The sequence below is a fragment of the Oryctolagus cuniculus genome, chromosome 12, assembly GCF_051225735.1.
Source record: "Oryctolagus cuniculus isolate XC-2025 breed Fujian yellow rabbit chromosome 12, ASM5122573v1, whole genome shotgun sequence".
Taxonomy (NCBI): domain Eukaryota; kingdom Metazoa; phylum Chordata; class Mammalia; order Lagomorpha; family Leporidae; genus Oryctolagus; species Oryctolagus cuniculus.
In genome coordinates, this window is record NC_142878.1 from 71,839,310 (window position 1) to 71,862,780 (window position 23,471).

At 44.5% G+C, this 23,471-nt stretch overlaps 1 protein-coding gene across 4 annotated transcripts in view; it reads right to left on the reverse strand.

Moving 5' to 3' along the window:
- The window catches only part of SHC4 (SHC adaptor protein 4), a 144,515-nt gene that overhangs the window by 10,803 nt on the left and 110,241 nt on the right, over positions 1-23,471 (reverse strand). For all 4 annotated transcript variants that reach the window (XM_089309464.1, XM_008269042.5, XM_070054157.2 and 1 more), the window contains exons 7-10: positions 20,479-20,602; positions 18,804-18,975; positions 16,137-16,197; positions 4,459-4,638 (exon numbers count right to left, since the gene is read on the reverse strand). In XM_089309464.1, the coding sequence (XP_089165590.1) occupies positions 4,459-4,638; positions 16,137-16,197; positions 18,804-18,975; positions 20,479-20,602 (537 nt within the window). The remainder of the gene's footprint in view (positions 1-4,458; positions 4,639-16,136; positions 16,198-18,803; positions 18,976-20,478; positions 20,603-23,471) is intronic.

Here is a 23,471-nt window from a genome sequence, read left to right on the forward strand (position 1 = left end):
AAGGGCTGCTTGTGAAAGAGAAAAAAAAGCCTTATCCTGCACCTAGACTACAGATAACTCCTACAGTGTTCCCAAACTCTATGAAAATAGCTATGGTAACTCTGGACCATGTCCATGTTTGAGCATTTGGGATTTTTATAACCAAATCAGTGCTGAACTTCTGGACATTGCCCTGACCAGAAATTTCAAAGCTTTGCTAACCCTCACAGCATTCCTAGTAATTGATCACTCAGCTTTGTGTCTTTCACGTGTATGGACAAAACAGACTTGATGAGCTAAAAGCAAGCAAAACTTCAGGGACACAGGTCTGAGGCAGTTCCCCCAGGCTCTGCAAAATAAGTGTTGTCTAGAGTTGAGAACACTGGTGATGAGAAACGGTCTACAGGGTAAGCATCAAAAAGCCAGAGAGCTGGTGGCACCGCTTTAAACTCACAGTGACAGTGACTATTGTGTAGTTCCTGCGGATTATGAAAGCCCATCTGAATGCTTCACATCCATTGTACTGCTTAATTCTCAAAATTAGGCAGACAAGGACATGGGTCTTCACACAGAAGTTACTTAGCCAAAGTCACAGGATTTGAAATAAAGTCTATCTGATTCCAAAGCCCAGGTTCTCCAAACTCTAAGGCCCTTGCCTTGCATGTAAAATCTTTCAGTTCCCAAAACTTGTCAAGCTATCTACTTCTGCAGTGCCCACAAAGGTCTCTAGTAGATGATGAGGCTCTCAAGATGCCAGGCAGCATCTCCAGAAGCAATGACATAAAATTCTTACATCTGAATCCAGGAAAAGAAAAGCTGTGCATTTAATGTGACAAATTTACTGGGAAAAATAACCATAGAGACCAGGCTTTATACAGTCCACCCTCCAGGTCCACAGTTCTACATCCCCAGATTCAACCATGCTCGGACTGAAAATATATGAAAAGAACTTTTTGTCTCATCAAACTTGTGGAGACTTATTTTTTTCTTGTCATTGTTCCCTACACAATCCAGTAAAACAACCACTACATAGCATGGTCATTGTATTAGGTAATATAAGTAATTTAGAAATGACTTAAAGCACTCAAGAAGATATGCATAGGTTGTGCCAATACTACACCATCTTATATAAGACCCTGGAGCATCCACAGATTCCAGGGTTGGTGGGAGATGCTGAACCCACTCCCTGCAGTTCTAAGGGATAACTAAATGCACTGTGAAACGCAGGAGATCTTTCGCATAGAAACCAACCTTCACCTCTATTAACACAAAGGTCCTTATCCAAAGGTTTCACAAATGGGAAACTTGCTTGGCTCTGAGTTTGACAACTTATATATATGACCACCCCCGAAAGTCGTTAGCATAGGCAAGCAGTGCCTGTAGATGTAGACACAGTTCAATTCTATTAATAAGTTCTAATTTCGTCCCTACTTAAGAACTTCTTTCTGCATAACACAGTTATGATGCAGCACTCTCAACTATATCTTTCAAAAATATATCCTTCTTCGAAATCTAATGACTGGAAACATTCTCCTCTACAAGCAAGTATTTCCATTGTTGCCAGGAAAAGCCTGATGAAACATGTCCAGATTTGATGAATAATCCTTATAGCTGGCCTTGGTGTGCCTGCTTTCCAGCACGATGGAGACCTTCTAATGAGTAACTCTGTCCATCTGTGTGTGTTTACTTGGGTGTGGATGTGTGCTTGTGTGCATGTGTGTGTGTGTGTGTGCACAGTTTAGTGCATGATGGCTTCTGGTTTATTCTGAGATTATGGTGAAGAACTTTTGGACAAGGACAAAACAAAAGAAAAACAGACATTATATCATCTTGAAAAGAGGCACTAGATCATGGGCCAGCCAGAGGATGTGGACAATGTTTTCCTAACATAGTTTCCCAAATTAGCAAAAAGACAAGATACACTGTGCTGGGAGATTTCAATCATCCAAACATTTGCTGAAAATCTAATTCTGCTAAAAGCACACTATGTGACAGATTTTTAAAATTATGTTTTACTTTTTAAAAATATTTACTTTTTTAAAAGATTTATTTTATTTGAAAGTCAGAGTAACCGAGAAGGAGAGGCAGAGGCACACACAGAGAGAGACAGAGAGATCTTCCATCCACTGGGTCACTCCCCAAGTGGCCACAATGGTCAGGATTGGGACCGGCTGAAACCAGGAGCTTCTTCTGGGTCTCCCACATGGGTGCACAGATTGGGCCATCTTCCATTGCTTTCCCAGGCACATTAACAGGGAACTGGATTGGAAGTGGAGCTGCTGCGACTCAAACCAGTGCCCATATGGAATGCTGGCACTGCAGGCCGGGGCTTTAACCCACTGTGCCACAGCACTGGCCCCTTGCCTTACTTTTAAAACCTAGGGTCTAGAAACTTTCTTTTCCCAAAAAGCTATCTCTCTAAAATATTTAAACTTATCCACACAGAATATTTCACATTCAACAGTTGAGTTCTGCTTACTGCAGGAGTCTGAATGCTTCATATCCCACCACCCATCAGACAAGATGTTCTCTGTGGTGGACCTGAGAAGCACCACCCAAATCCCCCTTCAAGAAAGGACTAATTGCCCCAGGTGTCACTTCCCAGTTTACTAGCAATTCAAGGTCTGTCTCAGCTGCCACGGGCTTATCCACCCTAGAATGGCCCACATACAAAGACTGGCATAACCCAGGGATAAAGACCCAGCCACTTCAATCCAATGTGGGACACTTGACAGACCACACAGGCTCCCTTGTACTTCCATCTCCCCTCTATCCAGCCCTCCCCCTGGCTTCCTAACATTGATGCCCATAAGGACCCTACATGTCAAGTTTTCTCTTAGTATCTACTTCTAGAGGATCTAACTTGGTTGGGTTGGGTACCAAGAATGATCCTAGAATGTCTCAAAAGAGACGGACCATTTGCCCCCGCCTGACAATGAAGATTCTCTTCATCTAGAGAATTAAGGCAGTCTAGTGAAGCCCAAGTGCAACAGAATCTCCTTTACAGTGCTGCCTGCCACCCCAGCCACACTGGAAAGTTGCCTTTGGCAGCTCTGGAGAAACTCGCTGGGCTGGGGAAAGGGCTTTCTCAGAACTGGCTCTCCATTTCTGGAGCAAACCAAATTTGAGACCAAGCCAATCTCTGAACCCAACAAGCTTCAATATTTTATAAAAAGCATTTCTGTTTATTTATTTTTCAGTTGATTGTAGGCCTTTGGCTTGTTCTGCTCTTATTTATTTATGTTCCTGTTTATGCATTTACCCCTGGAAGCAATTCGGCAGGAAAATTCTGTTTGTCTTATTGTATCTTACCACAGTATCAGGCTGCAGAAAGGAGCTATCTCATTTTAGTGTTGTATAGATGACTTACCAAGGGGTTAGGAAATGAATAAAATTAATACCATCATTACATAAAACAGAAATAGTGGCCATTGTTGCTCATGCAAATAAGCAAAATCTCCAGTGTTTAACAGCCTTCCTACAGCAAAAGCACACAGCAGAAACCAAAATGGGAGTCAATTTAAAATATTTGAAAGGATTATTCAAAAAAACCTTGAAACCTAAAACATTTAAAACATTTCCACAAAGTTCTGATCTATATTAACTAAAGTGAGAGACTGAGGTGAAGAAAGAATCCTTGTAACTCTAAAAATGAGGGCTCCCTTAGGGGGCCCGCACTGTGGCGTAGCCAGCAAAGCTGCCACACCGGCATCCTATATGGGCACCCATTCATGTCCCCGCTGCTCCACTTCTGATCCAGCTCCCTGCTAATGCACCTGGGAAAGCAGTGGAAGATGGCCCAAGTGCCTGGACCCCTGCACACACGTGGGAGACCCAGAAGAAGCTCCTGGCTCCTGACTTCAGATAAGCGCAACTCCAGCTGTTGCAGCCAATTGGGGAGTGAATCAGTGCATGGAAGACCCCTCCCTTGACCCCTCCCTCCCTCTCTCTCTGCCTCACCTTCACTCTCTGTGTAACTCTGACTTTCAAATAAATAAATAAATCTTTTAAAAAAATGAGAGACAAGTAATGTAAAAGATATGTTCAGTCCTAATCCCTGGTACCTGTGAATGTAACCTAATTTGGCAAGAAAGCCTTTGCAAGTGTAATTCAATTACAAATCTTGAGGTGAGATGGTCTTTCATGTGATCACCTCAGCTCTCCTAAATCCAATGACTTGTCCTCTAGGAGAGAGGGGGGTGTGAGACGCAGAGACACGGGGCGGGTCCTCTGAGGACTGATGCGTCTCTAGGCCAAGGAGCATGAAGAATTACTGCAGCAGCCGGAAGCAAGAAGAGGGGTGGGACAGATCCCCTTCCAGAGCCCACAGAAAGAACTCATCATGCTAACACCTTAATTTCAGACTTCCGCCCCCCAGAACTCTGAGAGAATAAATTTCTCTTCTTTTCAGATACGCAGTTTGTGGCCATTTGTTATAACAGCCCAGAAAACTAACACAGGCAGTGAGTAGCTACTTACTTCCACGATGCCATGAGTTCCCCGGTGGCTGACCTGAGCTCTGATCTCTGGCACAGCCAAGTGTGCTTTGAAGAGCCTGTGTGTTAATGTAGCAAGGGTCGTCAAAGAGGTCCACTCGACACGTGTGCTTCATTAATGAGGCCTCTCGTGGGAACGGCACTCCTCGCTCATGGGTGTTACCTGTAGTAATTAGGAGTGACCAATGCATTACGTTCTTGTTTTTTAAGTCATAAATCTAAAATCCTGTTTGTACATAGGCTGTATAGGATGCTAAAATCCTTGTCCATCCCAAAGATTGAACTTGACCCATAAAACCAACATAAGCACCAGTCTTTGAGGGAAAGCCATCCTCTCATTGCCCTCCCCTCAGCTGACCAACTGCCTCAACAAACAGCACGAACATACATGCAACACCACTCCAAGTGGTTGCCCCCAAATCAGCAAAATAAGTGTGCAATATTCAACTACAGTAGTTGTTATAAACTCTTATTCAAAAATGCATGGCTTCATTTGAACTTCTTAAATTCATTTTACAATAAATGAATGAATAAAATTCTTAAGGTGAAGAGGGGGCATCTGGCTTCTCTTTATGCCCTCAGTTTCCTGTTTTCCAGCTCGGTCTTGCCCTGGTGGCTGTTATTTCAATTCTGTTAATCAGTGGGAAGCAATCAACCCTCAGGTCTTCTACTCTCCATTCAATTTTACATACTGTGGCTAAAAGGATCTTCTTAAGTCTGCAAATCTGATCATATGGTGTTTCTTGGAGGTTTAAAGACCCTTTAATTGTTTCTCATACTCTCCTAACAAGCTGCAGGGTCTGCTCTGTATTAGCTTCTCTTCCCACTGTCTCCTTTGCAGCTTCTACTGGGCACCACACTGGCGCTGAGGGATGAACCAGACTGGAAGGCCCATCTCCTCTGTGACAGGACCTTCCATCCCCACCTCCCTCACTGTCATCCTTCACATGTCAGTTTAAACATCTGTCTTCAAGAGAACCTTCCCTGACCTTCCAGACTGGATGACATTTCTCTGCTTCCCTAGCAGCTGGTACTCAACCTTCGAAGGCCCCATTTACAAGAGTAAGCCGGGGCCGGTGCTGCGGTGTAGTAGATGAAGCCTCCACCTGCAAGGCCAGCAACACATACGGGTGCCGGTTCTAGTTCCAGCTACTCCTCTTCTGATCCAGCTCTCTGTAAATGGCCTGGGAAAGCAGTGAAAGATGGCCAAAGTCCTCGGGTCCCTGCACCCACATGAGAGATCCAGAAGAAGCTCCTGGCTCTTGACTTTGGATCGGGCCAGCTCCAGCCATTGTGGCCATTTGGGGGGTAAACCAGTAGATGGAAGACCTCCATCTCTGTCTTTCCCTCTGTATGTAACTCTGCCTTTCAAATAAATAAATCTAAAAAAAAAGAGTCATTAATTCTAGCATCATGCTATCATTTGTTTAATGTCTGGTTGCATGTAGACTGCATGTACCATGAAGGCAGGAATCCTGCCTGCCTTGGTCATGGCTGCAACCTCTGCACACATCTGGCACACCACAGTTATGGAACTCATGGATTCTAGGACCATAGCTCACTACCCAGCAGCATGAAGTACCCTGGACTGTCCAAATGGATCTAAGAAAGCCAAGATAGAACTTTTTGCTTTTGTTTTTCTAAAGTCCATTTATCATTTTGGCCAGATATCAGATATGGACCAGGATCAGCCCAAGGCTGCCCCTAGAGTTGTGACAGTCCATTGTCTGACCATAAAACATGAGTCCTTCTATCGCTTCAGTCATTCAACATCATCATGAGGTCCAAGAAGGACCAAGCCCATATAGGATTTCACCTCATGATGAACAGCGCTCAGGTTCTTGTAATTCACAGATGGAAACCCAACAGTCCACCAAGCAGGGGAAGCCCAGTCAGGAGGCTAGTGACCTGCTGCTCCTTTACTGCTTGTCTGTCAGCTGGGACATGTCATCTTGTCACACACATGCTCTTGTTGGCATGCAAGGCGTCCTGAGAGAGCAGTGGGCTTTCCACAGAGGGAGGGGTTAGCACAGCGCTTCATTTATGCACCCGACAGTTTCCATTTGCTAGGCTAAGTGGATTTATGATTTATCTAGTTTACACTAAATCTACTTTCAGCAGATGACAAGTGGTTAAAAGATCACTGCAAAGAAACCAAGGATTGAAGACAATCCTTTTACTCCTAGGGCAAACTCCTCCTTAGCAGCATCATGAGCTCATAAGCAACAATGATCTAATGGGATCAGAATTTGACCTCCTGAAAGTTAAAACTACCAAGATTTGAAATGTAGATTTACAGCTATTCTCTTTATCAACAAATATACACTGGGCCTTGAAATATAATCTGATAGTATCCAGCTGTTGTCATCAGCAGTAATTGTTTTCAAAGATTTATTTGAAAGGCAGAATGACAGAGGAGGAGAGGAGGAGATGGAGACAGAAACACAGACAGAGAGATCTTCCATTTGCTGGTTCATTCCCCACAATATCCAGTGCTGGGTCAGGCTGAAGCCAGGAGCCAGGAACTCCCTCTGAGTCTTCCATGTAGGGTGGCAGGGGCACAAGTACTTGAGCCATCATCTGCTGCTTCCCAGCCACATCAGCAGGAAGATGGATCAGAAGCAGAGTAGCTAAGACTTGAACAAGCACCCTGATATATGGGATGCAGTCATCCCAAGAGGTGACTTAACCCACTGCACCACAGTGCCAGCCCCCAGTAGGAACTTTTAAAAATATGTTTATTTATCATCAACTCTAACTTTACAATTTTATACTTTTGCATCTTATAATAATGCAAAATATATTAGTACATGTGTATATAACTTATACATAAATGAGTAAGTTATTAAATAATCATTTATTTAGGAGTGCCTGCCTATAAAAATTTACTGAGAGTGTGTATGATCAAAAGTGCTTGGGGGTACATAGCAGTTTAGACACTGATTACAATGCCTTCATCTCGAATCAGAGTGCCTGGGTTAAATTCCTGGCTCTAGCTCCTGATTCCAGCTTCCTGGTCATGCCGACCTGGGAGGCAGTGATGATGGCTCAATCAGTTGAGTTCCTACCACCCATATGGGAGACCTAGATTGGGTTCCTGGCTGCTGGCTTTGGCCCAGGCCCAGTCCTGGCTGTTGTGGGCAGGTATGGAGTTAGCCAGAGGATATGAGAGCAGTGCTCTCCTTCTCATTCCCTTGCTTGCTCTTTCTTTCTCTCTACCTCTCTGGAAAAAACGTGCTTGCAAATGTCTAAGAGGTCTGCTTCTAAATTCATAAGAACCTGAGTTAAAATACCAGTGATATCTCCTACTACCGGTGTGCCTGGAGAAGTTAATTAATGTTTCTGATACTCAGTTTTCATACCTGTAAAATGGGGATGCCTAGATTCAAGTACAGCTAGTGACGACAAAGTGGAATAAACCTGGTGAGACACTGAGCACAATGCTTGCCTAAAAGTAGGAATTTAATCAATATTATTCATGGATGCTTGACCTCTGAACACAATGTGGACCTCTTACTACAATGTCCTCGCCTCCCTTTCTTTATCTAACTCCTGTTTGTCCTTTAAGACTCTGCTCTGGGGGCCGGCACTGTGGTAGGTTAAGCCTCCGCTTACAGTGCCAGCATCCCATATGGGTATCAATTCAAGTCCCAGCTATTCCACTTCTGATCTAACGCTCTGCTTATGGCCTGGGAAAGCAGTGGAAGATGGCCCAAGTGCATAGGCCCCTGCACCCATGTGGGAGACCTGAAAGAAGCTCCTAGCTTTGGATTGGCTCAATTCCGGCTATGTGGTCATTTGGAAAGCAAACCAGAGGATGGAAGACCTCTCTCTCCATCTGTAACTCTGCCTCTCAAATAAATAAATCTTTATTATTTATTTCTAGACAGTTCTGAATCTGTCTCCTTGAAGAAGTCTGCCCTGTGGCCTTCTCTCCTCCAGGTTGGGTCAGGTGCCCTTTCGTAATATAACAGGCAGCGCTCTTAGCCTCTGTTTCCTTGCCTATCTTTCACATCACTGCTGCCTCCCAGGGTCTGCTTTAGTGTGAAGCCAAAGTCAGGAGCTGGAGACAGGCACTGAACGCAAGCACTCCAATTTGGAATACAGGCATCTTAACCATTAGGCCAAATGCCTACTCCTAAGGAAGTATTTTAAACTAGAACGGGTATCTCTGTATATCTTCTGGGTTTTCAGTGCCTGGGATGAAGCAAATGCTCAAAAGAAAAACAGTTATCAGCTGAATGAATGAATGAATGAATGGCTACCCAGCTATCCTTTCTTAGCCTATTTGATCTCATCATGCTCTCTCTCTCTCTCTCTGAAGATTTATTTATTTGAGAGGCAGAGTTACATACAGATAGAGGGAGGGAGAGACAGAGGGAGAGGCATTTTGGTTCACTCCCAAAATGTCTGCTACTGCCGGAGCTGAGCCAGTCTGAAGCCAGGAGCCAGGAGCTCCCTCAAGGTCTCCCACATGGGTGCAGGAGCCCAACCAATTGGGTCATCTTCCACTGCTTTCCCAGGCCATAAGCATAGAGCTGGATCGGAAGTGGAGCAGCCGGAACTCAAACTGGTGCCCATATGGGATGCCAGTGCCTCAGTCAGAGACTTAACTGACTACGCCACAGCACAGCCCCCCCAACTAAGAATTTTCTATTTCATTTTTTCAATTTTTGAGATAACATTTTTAATTTACATTATGATTAAAAGCCTTAATGCTCCACTAAATAAGAAATTCAACAAATAAAAAGTAAAAAAAAAAAAAAAAGCCATAGTTCAGCAAGACTATAGGCAAGGGCTATAAACGATAATTAAATGAAAATATGTCCCATGGCGCCATGGCTCACTTGGCTAATCCTCTGCCTGTGGCGCCGGCATCCCAGGTTCTAGTCCCGGTTGCTTCTCTTCCAGTCCAGCTCTCTGCTGTGGCCCAGGAGGGCAGTGGAGGATGGCCCAAGTGCTTGGGTCCTTGTACCCGCATGGGAGACCAGGAGGAAGTACCCAGCTCCTGGCTTTGGATCAGCACAATGCCAGCTGTGGCGGCCATTAGGGGAGTGAACCAACGGAGGGAGGACCTTTCTCTCTGTCTCTCTCTCACTGTCTAACTCTGCCTGGCAGAAAAAAAAAATGAAAATATGTCTATTTAACGCATATACAGTAAATTTTAATTCATAGATAATTAAAACTGTAGTAGTATATCATTCTTAATTTGACAAAGATTTAAAATAAAGTTTGACAAAACACTATATATGCAGGAAAACTGATAAACACAGGAATTGCAGCCATTTTTTTCTTTTTGTTTTTTGTTTCTTAGTTGTTTTTTTTGTTGTTGTTTTTTTGTTTTGTTTTGTTTTGTTTTGTTTTTTTAAGATTTGTTTATTGGCCGGCACCGTGGCTCAATAGGCTAATCCTCCGCCTGCAGCGCCGGCACACCGGGTTCTAGTCCCGGTCGGGGCGCCGGATTCTGTCCCGGTTGCCCCTCTTCCAGGCCAGCTCTCTGCTGTGGCCCGGGAAGGCAGTGGAGGATGGCCCAAGTGCTTGGGCCCTGCACCCCATGGGAGACCAAGAAAAGCACCTGGCTCCTGGCGCCGGCCACGGCAGCCATTGGAGGGTGAACCAACGGCAAAAGGAAGACCTTTCTCTCTGTCTCTCTCTCTCACTGTCCACTCTGCCTGTCAAAAAAAAAAAAAAAAAAAAGATTCGTTTATTTATTTGAAAGAGTTCCACAGAGAGAGAAGAGGAGGCAGAGAGACAGATCTTCCATCCGCTGGTTCACTCCCCAATTATCTGCAATGGCCAGAGCTGCACCTATCCGAAGCCAGGAGCCAGGAGCCAGGAGCCAGGAGCTTCTTCCTATCTCCTATGTGGGTGCAGGGGCCCAAGGACTTGGGCCATCTTCTACTGCTTTCCCAGGCCATAGCAGAGAGCTGGATCAGAAGTGGAGCAGCCGGGACTAGAACCAGCGCCCATATGGGATGCCGGCACTGCAGGTGGCAGCTTTACCTGCTAGCCACAGCGCCAGCTACATATTGTGTGTTTTTTTTTTTTTTTTTTAATTTTAGCTCCCACATTCAAGGGAGAACATTCAATATTTGTCTTTCTGTGTCTGGCTTATTTCACTCAACATGATGTCCTCCAGTTGCAACCATTTTGATGCAAATGATAGAATTTCATTCTTTTTATAGCTGAATAATATTCCATTGTATGTGTTATATATATATACACACACAATTTTGTCTATTCATCATCATTATAAATGATGATGACACCTCGGGGACTTTATCACGTTCTCAAGACCCTGAATCAGCCTTTACAACAGGGTGCAGACTCAGCGGCCCCTCACAAAGCACTGGCCGGGGCCGACCACACCAGCTCACCAGCCCAAAGGGTGACACAAAGGCAGCAGTGTCTATACCCATCCTCTCCTGAAAATCTCCACTCCTTTTTTTTTTTTAAATATGACAATATTTGTCAATGTTGTCTTAAATTAGAAAATAAAGAAAGATATTCTGTCCCATACCTTTTCATAGTTCTGGGCTACAGTGTTTGGGTGATGGGAGCTTAGTCACACACATGACCTTATATATCCCAAAAATCCTTTACACCAATGATAACTTGGAGAACAAGCCAACCTGTCTGAGATTTTTGGCAGAAGATAAATATATCCACAGTGTAAATACTGTGAACAACAGAATTTTAAAGTCTAAGCCCTTAGGATTTGTGGAAATTTAACATCTTTTTTATTAAAAATATCAAATTTCCGGCCGGCGCCGCGGCTCACTAGGCTAATCCTCCGCCTAGCGGCGCCGGCACACCGGGTTCTAGTCCCGGTCAGGGCACCAGATTCTGTCCCGGTTGCCCCTCTTCCAGGTCAGCTCTCTGCTGTGGCTCGGGAGTGCAGTGGAGGATGGCCCAGGTGCTTGGGCCCTGCACCCCATGGGAGACCAGGAAAAGCACCTGGCTCCTGGCTCCTGCCATCGGATCAGCGCGGTGCGCCGGCCGCAGCGCGCCGACCGCGGCGGCCATTGGAGGGTGAACCAACGGCAAAGGAAGACCTTTCTCTCTGTCTCTCTCTCTCACTGTCCACTCTGCCTGTCAAAAAAAAAAAAAAAAAAATCAAATTTCCGTTTTAACTGGAAGGTTAGGGAAACATTGTTCTACTTTGCTGGTTAGTTTTTTCATAAGGGAATCTAGCATCAGGTATAGAGATCTTTTCTACAGCCACTGATGAATAAAATTATCTCCTTCAATAGCTAGGAGCTTATTGCAATATTTATAATAAACCTGGAATTCACATTCTAAGCCAATATTTGAATAAACAAGTGTATTGGAGGAAAAAGTCAAATCTTATTGAAAATATTTGTATAGTTGTCTCTCAAATGCTTACATATGAATCCGGGAAAAGCCTGAAAAACTATGTTTTTGCTATTCTGGCAATTGTTATTGATTTGCTCATCGGTCAAGAATTTCAGGTTCCCTTTTAAAGGTTTGCCTACATCGTCCCAAGCAGGTCCAAAGATAGGAACACTTTATTTGTAGGAGTTGTGGTATGAAAGAACGATGTTGTGGGAACTCCCTCTTAGCACAACAGGAGGAACCCTGTCCCGTGCTGGCCCTGGTACACGTGCTGAGTTCTCCCATCCCACCATGGCTTTGGTGGCTGTTTGGGGAGATGGTTTGCCAGCAGGCGGGTTCCCCAGAGGAATTTAGAACTTGCATTGCTGTGACAACAATGTTGTGACTGACAGGGGAGGGAGCTGTCCAACTTGAGGACTTCTTCCAACGATAAATGTCATGCCTCACCTTCCCAAGATTCTAAAATATTTCCAGTTACAAACACTGCCTTAGAACCACAGTTAAGAAAGGTGGTGTACCACAGAAAATCCCACTGTACTAGGATTTGTCATTATAAAATACACACTGAAGCTCCAGGATAGGCAAATCAGAACAGAAAAATGTGGTGTGCTTGTCTGAGTTAGCCATCATGGCTAAAATTTATTCTATGGAAAAACATGTCCCAGGCTCCAAACAGACTTTTATTACAAAGTCTATTCATGTGTTCGGATCTGCTTTCAGTGTTTGATGAGATATATTAGAGATTATACATGTGATATACATATTTATTATATCTGCGATATGTATCACATAGGAATAAAGGGATTACATCGTTTGTTGGTTTAAAAAAGAAATAAAACCAAGGTGATCAGAAATAATAAATTAGATTCTATGACAAAGCTATACTCACAAAAAGAAAAATCTTGAATAAGGTTGAAATGATATCCATTAATCCCTTCATAGATTTATACTTTGGGGGAACAGTGCTTTCAAGTGTGTATATACACACTCACACACACATATAATATTTTCTGTATTTCTATTTTATATGTTATATATAATCACTTTGGCTATACATAACAGACAGTCTTAGGAAGATTTTCTTTTCCCAAGTGAGAGCTCTTTAGAAAACATAAGGGAAAGCATGCCCATTTCTCCTATGCTAGTATTTTTTTTTTGACAGGCAGAGTTAGACAGTAAGAGAGACAGAGAGAAAGGTCTTCCTTTTTTCCATTGGTTCACCCTCAAAACAGATGCTACGGCCGGCGCGCTGCGCCAATCTGAAGCCAAAGCCAGGTGCTTCCTCCTGGTCTCCCATGGGGTGCAGGGCCCAAGCACTTGGGCCATCCTCCACTGCCTTCAGGGGCCACAGCAGAGAGCTGGACTAGAAGAGGGGCAACCGGGACAGAATCCGGTGCCCCAGCCGGGACTAGAACCCGGGTGCTGGCGCCGCAGGCAGAAGATTAGCCTATTGAGCTGCGGCGCCGGCCTTATGCTAGTATTTTGATTTTGTACATTCAGCCCAATTCTAGAAACATCAGGAATTTTCATTCATTGAGCTCCCGTTGGAAGCTGGGTGACAGGACAGGAAGATGCGGCTGTGCTAATGTATTTAATGGAGAGGAGTGAGGCAGGCTGGGAAGGGAGCTGCCCTGGCAGGGCTGAAGATTTCTCAGGACTCACCAATTCAAGATTCATCTCTCTCTCCACCGGTCGCTTGGTGCCAACGGCCTGAGAACTGGCCGTGACACACGTAGTTCTCCTGATCACTCATCCACCCCCACTCTCTAGTTCTTTTTCTCCTTTCCCTCCTCCTCCTCCTCCTCTGTGCCTGGTGAACTCCCACATCTCTGTCAGTCCTTGGCCTGGTTATCCCTTCCTTAGGGAGAGACTCCATGGCCCCCGGAGATTAGGCTAGATTTTCCTCTTATTTGTTCCTGTAACACCTTGGGCTTTGAAACATGCATCACATTCGTGAGCATTTGGATAAGGTGTGTCTCCCTGGCTAAACTGCAAACTACAGGCGCGTCAGTTGTGCCTCACCTGGGAGGTCCTCAGTAACTCATCAGTGAGTGAACCATTGAAGAAATGTTCATGTGAACAAATGAAGAAAATGAGGGAAGTAAACAGGGCTTGGTGCTGTTTCCAAGTGAGCTTCCGTGCAGGGACAAAGTATGTGCATCACTAAAGGTACGTTCCTGACTGTTAAATCCTTAGCTTAGGAATTTTCAGGGTGAGTGAAAGGAAGGAGGGAGAAAGTATAGCTTCTAAAGAGAATAATTTGTTAAAACATTTACATCATTAATTTTTTTCAGTCATCTTATTAAGAATTACTTCAGAATTTTAAATAATGTTAGAGAATAACGTGGGATTTTGATTTCTATCAAAAGGGGCTATATTTTAGAAAAAAAAAATTTAAATACTTCCTTAGGAGTAGGCATAAGATGCCTTATCCCATATTGGAGTGCTTGCGTTCAGTGCCTGTCTCCAGCTCCTGACTTTGGCCTCACATTAAAGCAGACCCTGGGAGGCAGCCGTGATGGCTCAATTAATTGGGCTCCTGCCACACATGTGGGCAACCTGGATAGAGTGCCTACCTTCCAGCTTCACCCTGGCACAGCCATGGCCTTTGCAGGCATTTGGTGAGTGAACCAGCAGATGGCAATACTCTCTGTCTCTCTTTCAAATGAATACTACTTTTTTAATTTTTAAAAATAAAAAGAAAGGGGCTGGCGCTGTGGCGCAGCAGGTTAAAACTCCAGCCTGCAGTGCCAGTATCCCATATGGGTGCTGGTTCAAGTCTCAGCTGTTCTGCTTCTGATCTAGCTCCCTGCTAATGGCCTGAGAAAGCAGTAGATGGCCCAGGTCTCCACCCACGTGGGAGACCCAGAAGAAGCTCCTGGTTCCTGGCTTCCGATCTGCTGAGCTCTGGCCATTGCAGTCATTTGGGGAGTGAACCAGTGGATGGAAGACTTACTTTCTTTCTCTCTCTACCTCTCTCTCTCTACTTCTCTCTGTAACTGTCTTTCAAATAAATAAAATAACACTTAAAAAATAAAATAAAATTAATAAGTGTTCAAAAACAATTACTGCCTTAGCTTACTACTCCTCTTTTACAAGGTGACGATCAGAGCTATACTACAAACAAGTAAACACTTTGCTACACACAAAAAATAACAAAACCATTAGAATACACTGGCATAATTTCCTAAGAAATATAAAAGCACTGTTGAAAATGGTTACTTTGTCTATGGCATCCTTAAATATAGCTCTCTAACTTTATCCCCCACTGTGTTATTTGTACTGTCAGTCACCTCCCCTCTAAACCTGCACAACTTTCCTTCCACAAGAAATAACCCCCCTTGGGGCCGGTGCTGTGGTGCAGAGGGTTAAAGCCCTGGCCTGCAGTGCCGGCATCCCATACAGACACCAGTTCGAGTCCTGGCTGCTCCACTTCCAATACAGCTCTCTGCTGTGGCCTGGGAAAGCAGTAGAGGATGGCCCAAATCCTTGGGCCCCTGCACCCACATGGGAGACCTGGAAGAAGCTCCTGGCTCCTGGCTTCGGATCGGCTCAGCTCTGGCCATTGCAGTCATTTGGGGAGTGAACCACTGGATGGAAGACCTCTTTCTCTGGCTCTACCCCTCTTTGTAACTCTTGCAAAATTAAATAAAACAAATCTTAAAGAAAAAAGAAAAGAAAAAAAGAAACCCTTCAACACCTTGTTAAGAATGAAATGACTAACTGGCAGCATAACTTGTTTCATGAAAATTTATGTTCAGCCTGATAGCTAATGTCCTATACTTGTATTCTGAAAAACTTCTGCCCAACATCAATGATCTCCTGTAGCAATAAGAGATTTAATATCCTGGCAGGTCCAGAGTGGACAGGTCCCTGTAGTTGGGACTCTCATGTTTCAGATAGCCTTTTGTTCTCTCCGCCAGGCTGGAGTAAGGTTTTGATTTTAACCCTAATGGATCTGACAGGTGTCAATTTTCATATCAGTTTTCTGTCTCATTGTCTTTGAAGTGGAACTCGCTCGAGGTTTGTGTTCCCTTTAGAGAGCTTTCCTGATGCTGGAGCAGTGAAAAGGCCCAGGAAGCAAAACCATCAGCAGGGTGGAGCGCCCAAGAGCAAAGAGAAGCACGAGGCTTCCCAGTGACACACGTGCAGCATCCGGGCCTCGGAGAAGTCTGCAGCCCCAAATGTTACACGCTAATTACATATGCTGCTCCTTCCATGAAGGGTTGAAGAACAGGGCCGCACACATCCTTCTGGCTTCACAGGAGTAAGGAGGGTGGCAGACGGGGAGGGCGTGGTACGTACCTATTGCCCTGCTTTGTTCTAAACAGTTCTCGTACACACTGCTGCACTTGGAGTTTCCAGGCTGTACAAACAAGTTGTGAAACATTTACAAACATAGCACACATTCATAAACTCATTACAAATATTCATAAAAAAATACTCTCAGAGGATCAGGGCAGGCCCCTGCACTTTCTGACATGGCAACTGTCTGCCAGGTAAGATCCAGGGTGGGGAGAGTCCCTGCGTCTCCCAGCCCATTGTTTTGGAGGTGCAGAGGTGAGACACTGAGGTGGAGGGCTGCAGAGACTGACACGGCCCTGTGTCTGAAGGGTTACCACTTTGTTTCGAATTTCATACCCAGGACTCAATCAAATCTCAGCCACAAAGTGATTTTCAGGGCATTAGTATGAACACTGGCCCTGTTGCCAAGCTCTTTCTAACTTTGAACTGGCAGGCTGGAGCCCTGGTCTACTGAGGCTTGTGGCAGGCTCACTTCTCACTCTGGAAATCTCATCTCCTCGGAGGGCTTCAGCCATCCCATGGCTGTCCTCGGGAGTGGAATGGGGATCCACTCGGACCTTTGAGAAGGACAGTGTCATTATGGGCTTTAGAATAATGACTCTAGACCTGTGCAGGAGCACTTCAGGGATGAGACTGGACATAAAAATGGGGTTTTCAGAAGGCAATTAGGGACCAGAACTTAGAAACATACTCTGAGGATGGAAACGTTTGGGCAAACTCAAAAGATAACAGACTAGGTTGATACACAACCTAAAGTATGAGAAAAATAAAAGACTGCAGGTTAGTGAAACAGTGGCACTACCACTAAACAACACGAGCAAATCAGTCAAGGAATTGAGTTGGGAGTCAAGGAGAAAATGCTGAGTCTAACCTTGACAAAAATAAGCAATGTGCTACAATGTGGTATTACATCAGGGAAGACAGATAAGGGCTAAAGATGGGGCAAGATGAGTGCCGACAGCAGAGCCTTGGAGGGTGCCTACCTGGTAGGAAGGTGGGGATGGAAGAAAACACAATATAAAAGAAAAAGATGCAACTTACTTTGAAAACTATCAAAAATAAGATGGACCAATGGATGATAAATGAATACATATTTCAAAGAGCAAATATAGCAAGATGCTAAATGCTGGACGTAGGTGGCAAGTATGTAGCTATTCACTGCATAATTCTAAATGTTTCTGTATATTCGAAAATACTCATAATTAAATGTTGCAAAACATGAAAAAAGGAAAGAAAGCAGCAACTAGAGATGTGAGAAGAAAAAGACAACTTGGAACTGTTTTGGAATCTAACAGAAGAGGGTCTCAAAAAAAGAGAGGCAGCCAACAGGTCTCAAATGCTGTAGACAAATGCAGAAGATTGGGTAGGGAAATACAGTTAGCAATTAAAAACCACTGGTGACCTTTGTAAAAGCAATCAAGTTACCATGTAGAGGTCAGGAGCCAGTGTTGTGGTGTAACAGCTGAAGCTGCTGCCTGCAATGCTAGCATCCCACATGGGTGCCAGTTTGTATCCCCGCTGCTCCAGTTCTGGCCCAGTACCCTGCTAATGCCTGGGAAAGCAGTGGAAGATGGCTCAAGTCCATGGGGCCCTGCACCTGCATGGGAGACCTGGAGGAAGCTCCTGGCTCCTGACTTCAGCCTGGGACAGCCCTGGCGGTTGCAGTCATTTGGGGAGTGAACCAGTGGATGGAAGTCCTCTCTCTCTCTCCCTGTTTCCCTCTGTAACTCAGCCTTTAGAATAAGTACAGGGCCGGCCCTGTGGTGCAGCTGGTTAATCCTCTGCCTGCGGCGTCGGCATCCCATATGGGCACCAGGTTCTAGTCCCGGCTGCTCCTCTTCCAGTCCAGCTCTCTGCTGTGGCCTGGGAAAGCAGTAGAAAATGGTCCAAGTCCTTGGGCCCCTGCACCCATATGGGAGACCGGGAAGAAGCACCTGGCTCCTGACTTCAGATTGGTGTAGCTCCGGCTGTTGCAGCCATTTGGGGAGTGAACCAACAGAAGGAAGACCTTGCTCTCTGTCTCTCCCTCTCACTGTCTGCAACTCTACATCTCAAATAAACATGTAAAATCTTAAAAAAAATAAGTAAAATAAATCTTAAGAAAAAATGTCTAGCGTGACATGAAAGCAGATAGAAACAATGCTTTCTAGAAGTTTGTGGATAAAGGGAAAATTAGAAAGAGGTGGGACATACTAGTTGGGTTGGCAAGTCAAGTTTATCTGCAGGCAGAAGATGAAGAATCAATAGACAGAAAACAAAGTTTGAGGTTGAGGCTAAAGGACAGAACAAGGGCACAAAGTTGGCAAGAGGGGATTGGATTGGGAGTGCAGGGGAAAGATTGGTTTTGGAGACGGTTGCTAAGGAAGAGAAGCAGAAAGAACAGTGGCGATGTGCAGATGGGGAAGGGTGAAGTTGAGGATAACTTGTTGGATCGCCCTAGTCCTCCTGGAAGTGGATATGAGGTCATCCGCTAAGGCTCTGGTTGGGAGATTAGAAGTAAAAATCATCTAGTACATGCTCCAACATGATTCACTCTCTGGCCTTGTTTTTGAACGAGATGGGGCTTTCTCTAAGCTAGCATTTGGAAGCCCTCAAATTAACAGCTCCCCATGATAAATAAAGCCAGAATTGCCTTGTTGGTTCAAGTAACAATAAGACATGACTTACCAGATAGCACAACTTTTCACACCGGATGGGGCAGTAAGCCATTTGTTCTGTGGCTTGAACTTTGGCGCGTACGTCGGAGACACCACCAGCAGGTGGCTGCTTCCCTGGGATCTCATTGTAATACTCAGGACCTTCCCTCTCTTCAGCTGGGCCATCAATGTGCACCTCCTCACTGAAAGGCAAAAAAGAATTCCCAAGGGGTTGGGTGAGACTTCCAATGCTGGAGGGAATGCAGAGGGTCAGAACCAGCAAATGATCCCGAAAAACTGTGCATTCATGCTTTAAGTTTATAGCTATGCTTAAGTGATGTCAAACATCTGGATAGAAGCAACCAGATGGTTGAGTTGTTTAGCATTCCATAGACAATTAAAGTGGAGTGAAAGCTGACAAAAAGCACCGAGGGTGATGTTTTTGTAACCCCTCCAGTGATAACTAATAGTAATAAATAATGAAGTCCCAAATAGAGGTCCTTTTGCCTTGGGATCACAAAAATACAAAGTTTCCCTGGGTATCTCTGGCATACCTTGATTGTTCCATTTTGGAAATGTTTTGCTGGAAGCAAATTCACATATTGTTCTTTGGGTAGAGGGCCCAGCCCAGTTTTCAAAATCAAGATGAAAAAAAAAAAAAATAAGAGAGCTATGGCCAGCTATCACGTCTGCACAAATCTGGAGGCGTATATGGGATTCATAAAGAAATATTAGAACCATATGTGGCAAGTGGGTAAACACACAATTGTTTTTAAAACTGAAACAGGGCAAAAAAAAAATTGGAGTTCTCTTACAAATTGGGATTGGTAAATTCTTATAAAAAAGAATAAATCAAGTCTTTTTTGATTAAACTCATTCCACTGGCGATCCACATGGTTTCATTGGGTTCATTACCAGTCAATAAAACAAAAACACTAGAGTTAGTGCCATCCAGGGAAAAATTTAGCATCAAGGCCCTCAGTAAAACCCTCTCTTTGCTAGCCCAGATCCCTTCATAAAGGAAAATCACCACGCCCAGTGTTTGTTGATATACAAAATGTCAAATTAGGGGGAAAATGCATTTTAAAGTGCCCAAGCATTTCATTTCTCAGGCGTGAACTGTGCAAGCCTGAGGCCTCACTGCATTGCACACATGGAGTCTGACAGCCATGAAGAGGTTTTACTGTCACTGTGGATTTTCTGTGCATTAACAAGCAGAACGAGCAGATCCTCAGGTCACGTCGTATCCCACCTCCTGCCACAGCTGCGCTGGAGTTGATCTACTGCCATGGCAAACCAGCAAACTAACGGCAATTTCGGCAACAGACACGCGATGCTTATTATTTGGCTCTGATTATTATTATTCTTATTACGTGGCTCTTTTTTTAACTGATATGCTAGGAATTTGAGTTTGAAATAAGTCGGAGAAATCTGTAGATGCATATTATCTGATGATTCCCCTTAATTAATTCATAGCCCTGTGTAACAGAAAAACAGGGCCAACCTCTTCTTACTTTTTGTCTCTCCTTTAATCTAATTACAAAGCAAGGGGAAATATCTGAATAAATATGAATGGAAGAAAAACAGAATAGAAGCTGTGTCTATTGGTAAGGGAAAACATACTAATTCCATTAGTCAATTTTAAGATGCCATATTAATTTAAAAAATACATAGCAAGTCAAATAATTATACCACTCTCTGCCAACCTTTCACAAGAAGCATTCAAAGAAGGATTTTTCAAGTACTGTTTAAACCGGAGTTCAAAAGCCTGCCCTATGGTGCTTATGACGTCTTGAGCCATTCCGCTGCGGCATTCCAGAATGTGGCAGGCTGCAAGAACACATACCAAAAAGGAATATTACAATAAATTTGCAGGAAGAGAAAATTACATAAAGTCAAAATACTTCCAGCACATGAACCGGTAATTGAATGAATGGAAGTGGTTTTACAAACTCTCTGCAGCTCTGAAATGGTAGGAAGGGCGCAAAACAATGGGAAGAAACACTGGGGTTTTACACACATTTGGGTCTCACAGCAGGTATTTTGGGTCCACATTTTTATAAAAGAAAACTGATTTTGAATCATAATCTGGCGTTCATGAAGTCAATACAGGAGATGCTCAAGCCTGCGATCTGATGGGAGGATGAGGTTTGAGGCTTCCTGTGTGGCGGGTTACAGGAGACTGAAAAAGGTAACTTTCCAGCCCCACCCCCAGACAGAGACGGGGCTGCTGGTGCAGATAAGGGCTTGGGAATACTTCCTTCTCTAGCCACTTCTCAGAGCAGTGATCAGTATGGTAATATCCATCTTCAAAATTCTGCTCAAGAACTCTCTCAGACCAGCATCAAAATCAGTACTGAATTTAGTACAGGAAATTTAGTATTGGAAGATACTAAAGATTTTTCTCTGAGAAGCAGTTACTGGGAAGGGGCTAGTTTTCATGTGCAAAATAAATAAGCTTGGGGCTGGTGCTGTGGCGCAGCAGGTTAAAACCCTAGCCTGAAGTGCCGGCATCCCACAGGGGTGCCAGTTCTAGTCTCGGCTGCTCCTCTTCTGATCCAGCTCTCTGTTATGGCCTGGGAAAGCAGTAGAAGATGGCCCAAGTGCTTGGGCCCCGGCACCCACGTGGGAGACCAGGAAGAAGCTCCTGGCTCCTGGCTTTGGATGGGCACAGCTCCGGCCGTTGCAGCCATCTGGGGAGTGAACCAGCAGATGGAAGACCTATCTCTCTGTCTCTCCCTCTACCTCTCTATAACTCTGTCTTTCAAATAAATAAAAATAAATCTTTAAAAAAGAAAATAAGCTAGAGGTGGGAAGGTAGCTGACCACACATTAGCAAATGTGCTGCTGACATCAAAGCAGGAGCTTGTGTTCGGGTTTCTGTCAGTCAGTTTCCCCAATGTATATAATACCATTCTTGCCTTGGTTACAGTAGGACGTGATGTTTAGGGCCTGGCAATGCAAAGTCTTAATCTGCTGCTTCACACGGATGACTCAGAAATAGTCCTGGCTGGCGCCGCGGCTTACTAGGCTAATCCTCGGCCTGTGGTGCCGGCACTCCGGGTTCTAGTCCCAGTTGGGGCGCTGGTTCTGTCCCAGTTGCTCCTCTTCCAGTCCAGCTCTCTGCTGTGGCCCCGGAGGGCAGTGGATGATGGCCCAAGTGCTTGAGCCCTGCACCCACATGGGCAACCAGGAGGAGGCACCGCCTGGCTTTGGATCGGCGCAGCGCGCTGACCGTAGCAGCCATTTGGGGGGGGGGGGTGAACCAACGGAAAGAAGACCTCTCTCTCTGTCTCTCTCTCACTGTCTAAATCTGCCTGTCCAAAAAAAAAAAGTCCTTAGGAGGAGTTGAAATAGCAGTAATATCTGGAGAAATCCTAAACATAACTGAGGGATGAAGAAAAACTAGGTAACCATTTCAAGATGGTAGTGAACATTGCCAGCCATTCTCTCAGCACAGGAAAGAAAAAGAGGTGATGCACTTCAGGGCATGCGTGGAAAAGCAGATTAAACACCAAGGAAAGCATCTTGGGTCTTGGAATTTCAAAACCAACACTGGAACCTATTACTCACAGGGATATCTGAAGAGAAGAGAGAGTTATCTTTGTGGAATAGTTTTAACCGCATTGACTTTATGCTTTGCATTGTCTTGGAAAAGATACCATATTTACTTAAAGTAAAAGGCAATCCATTCACAGTTGATAAAATTTCCAGGGCTGATAATAATAAATCATAGAATCTATAACAGCATTTCTGAGCCTTATGTTGCTAATCAACTCAAGGACTCTCAGAAAGTCTCTTTCCACAATTAATTTTTTTTTTTTAATTTGAGAAACAGAGAGATAGATAAAGAGCTCTTATACACGGCTTCACTCTCCAACTGCTGTGATGGCCCAGCCTGGGGTGAGCCGAAGCTAGGAGCCAGGAACTCCATCCAGATCTCCCACACGGGTGGCAGGAACCCAGTTACTTGAACCATCTCCACTACCTCCCAGGATCTGAATAAGCAGGAAGCTGGAGCCAGAGTTTGGGCCCAGGCCCTACAACATGAGATGAGGGCCTCACAACCAGCATCTTAACCGGGAAGCCAAATGTCGGACCGGATGTGATTGGTTTTGGAAGGATTTACGTCTCTGAACACTTTTGGAAGGGCTATGTGCCTTGGATGCTGAAACACAAGTTAACTCTACTTTTGAAAACTATTAAGAATATGTTATAAATGTACATCCTAACCACCCAAAGACAGTCTTTTCTCTTTCTTTAAACTATCACTTAATATTTTCCCTGTATTCTTCTCTATAGTAGTTTTAAAAACACTTGTTTGAGCAGGTATTTGGCCTACTGGTTAGGGTGCCCATGTGCCATAACTGAGTGTCTGAGTTTGACATCTGCCTCTCGCTGCTGATTCCAGCTTCCTGCTAATGCAGACACCAGGAGGTAACTGTGATGACCCAAGTGACTGGGTTCTTGCCACCTACATGAGAGACCTGGATTCAGTTCCTGGTACCCAACTTTGGGCTTTTGGGGACTGAACCAGAGAATGGGCTCACTTTCTCTTGCTGTCTCTCTCTCCTTCTCAAGTAAATAATAAAAATATCAGTTGACAACAGGAGTCACTGTGCACTTACTCCTCATGTAGGATCTCTGTCCTTAATGTGCTGTACACTGAGGCTTAATGCTATAACGAGTACTCAAACAG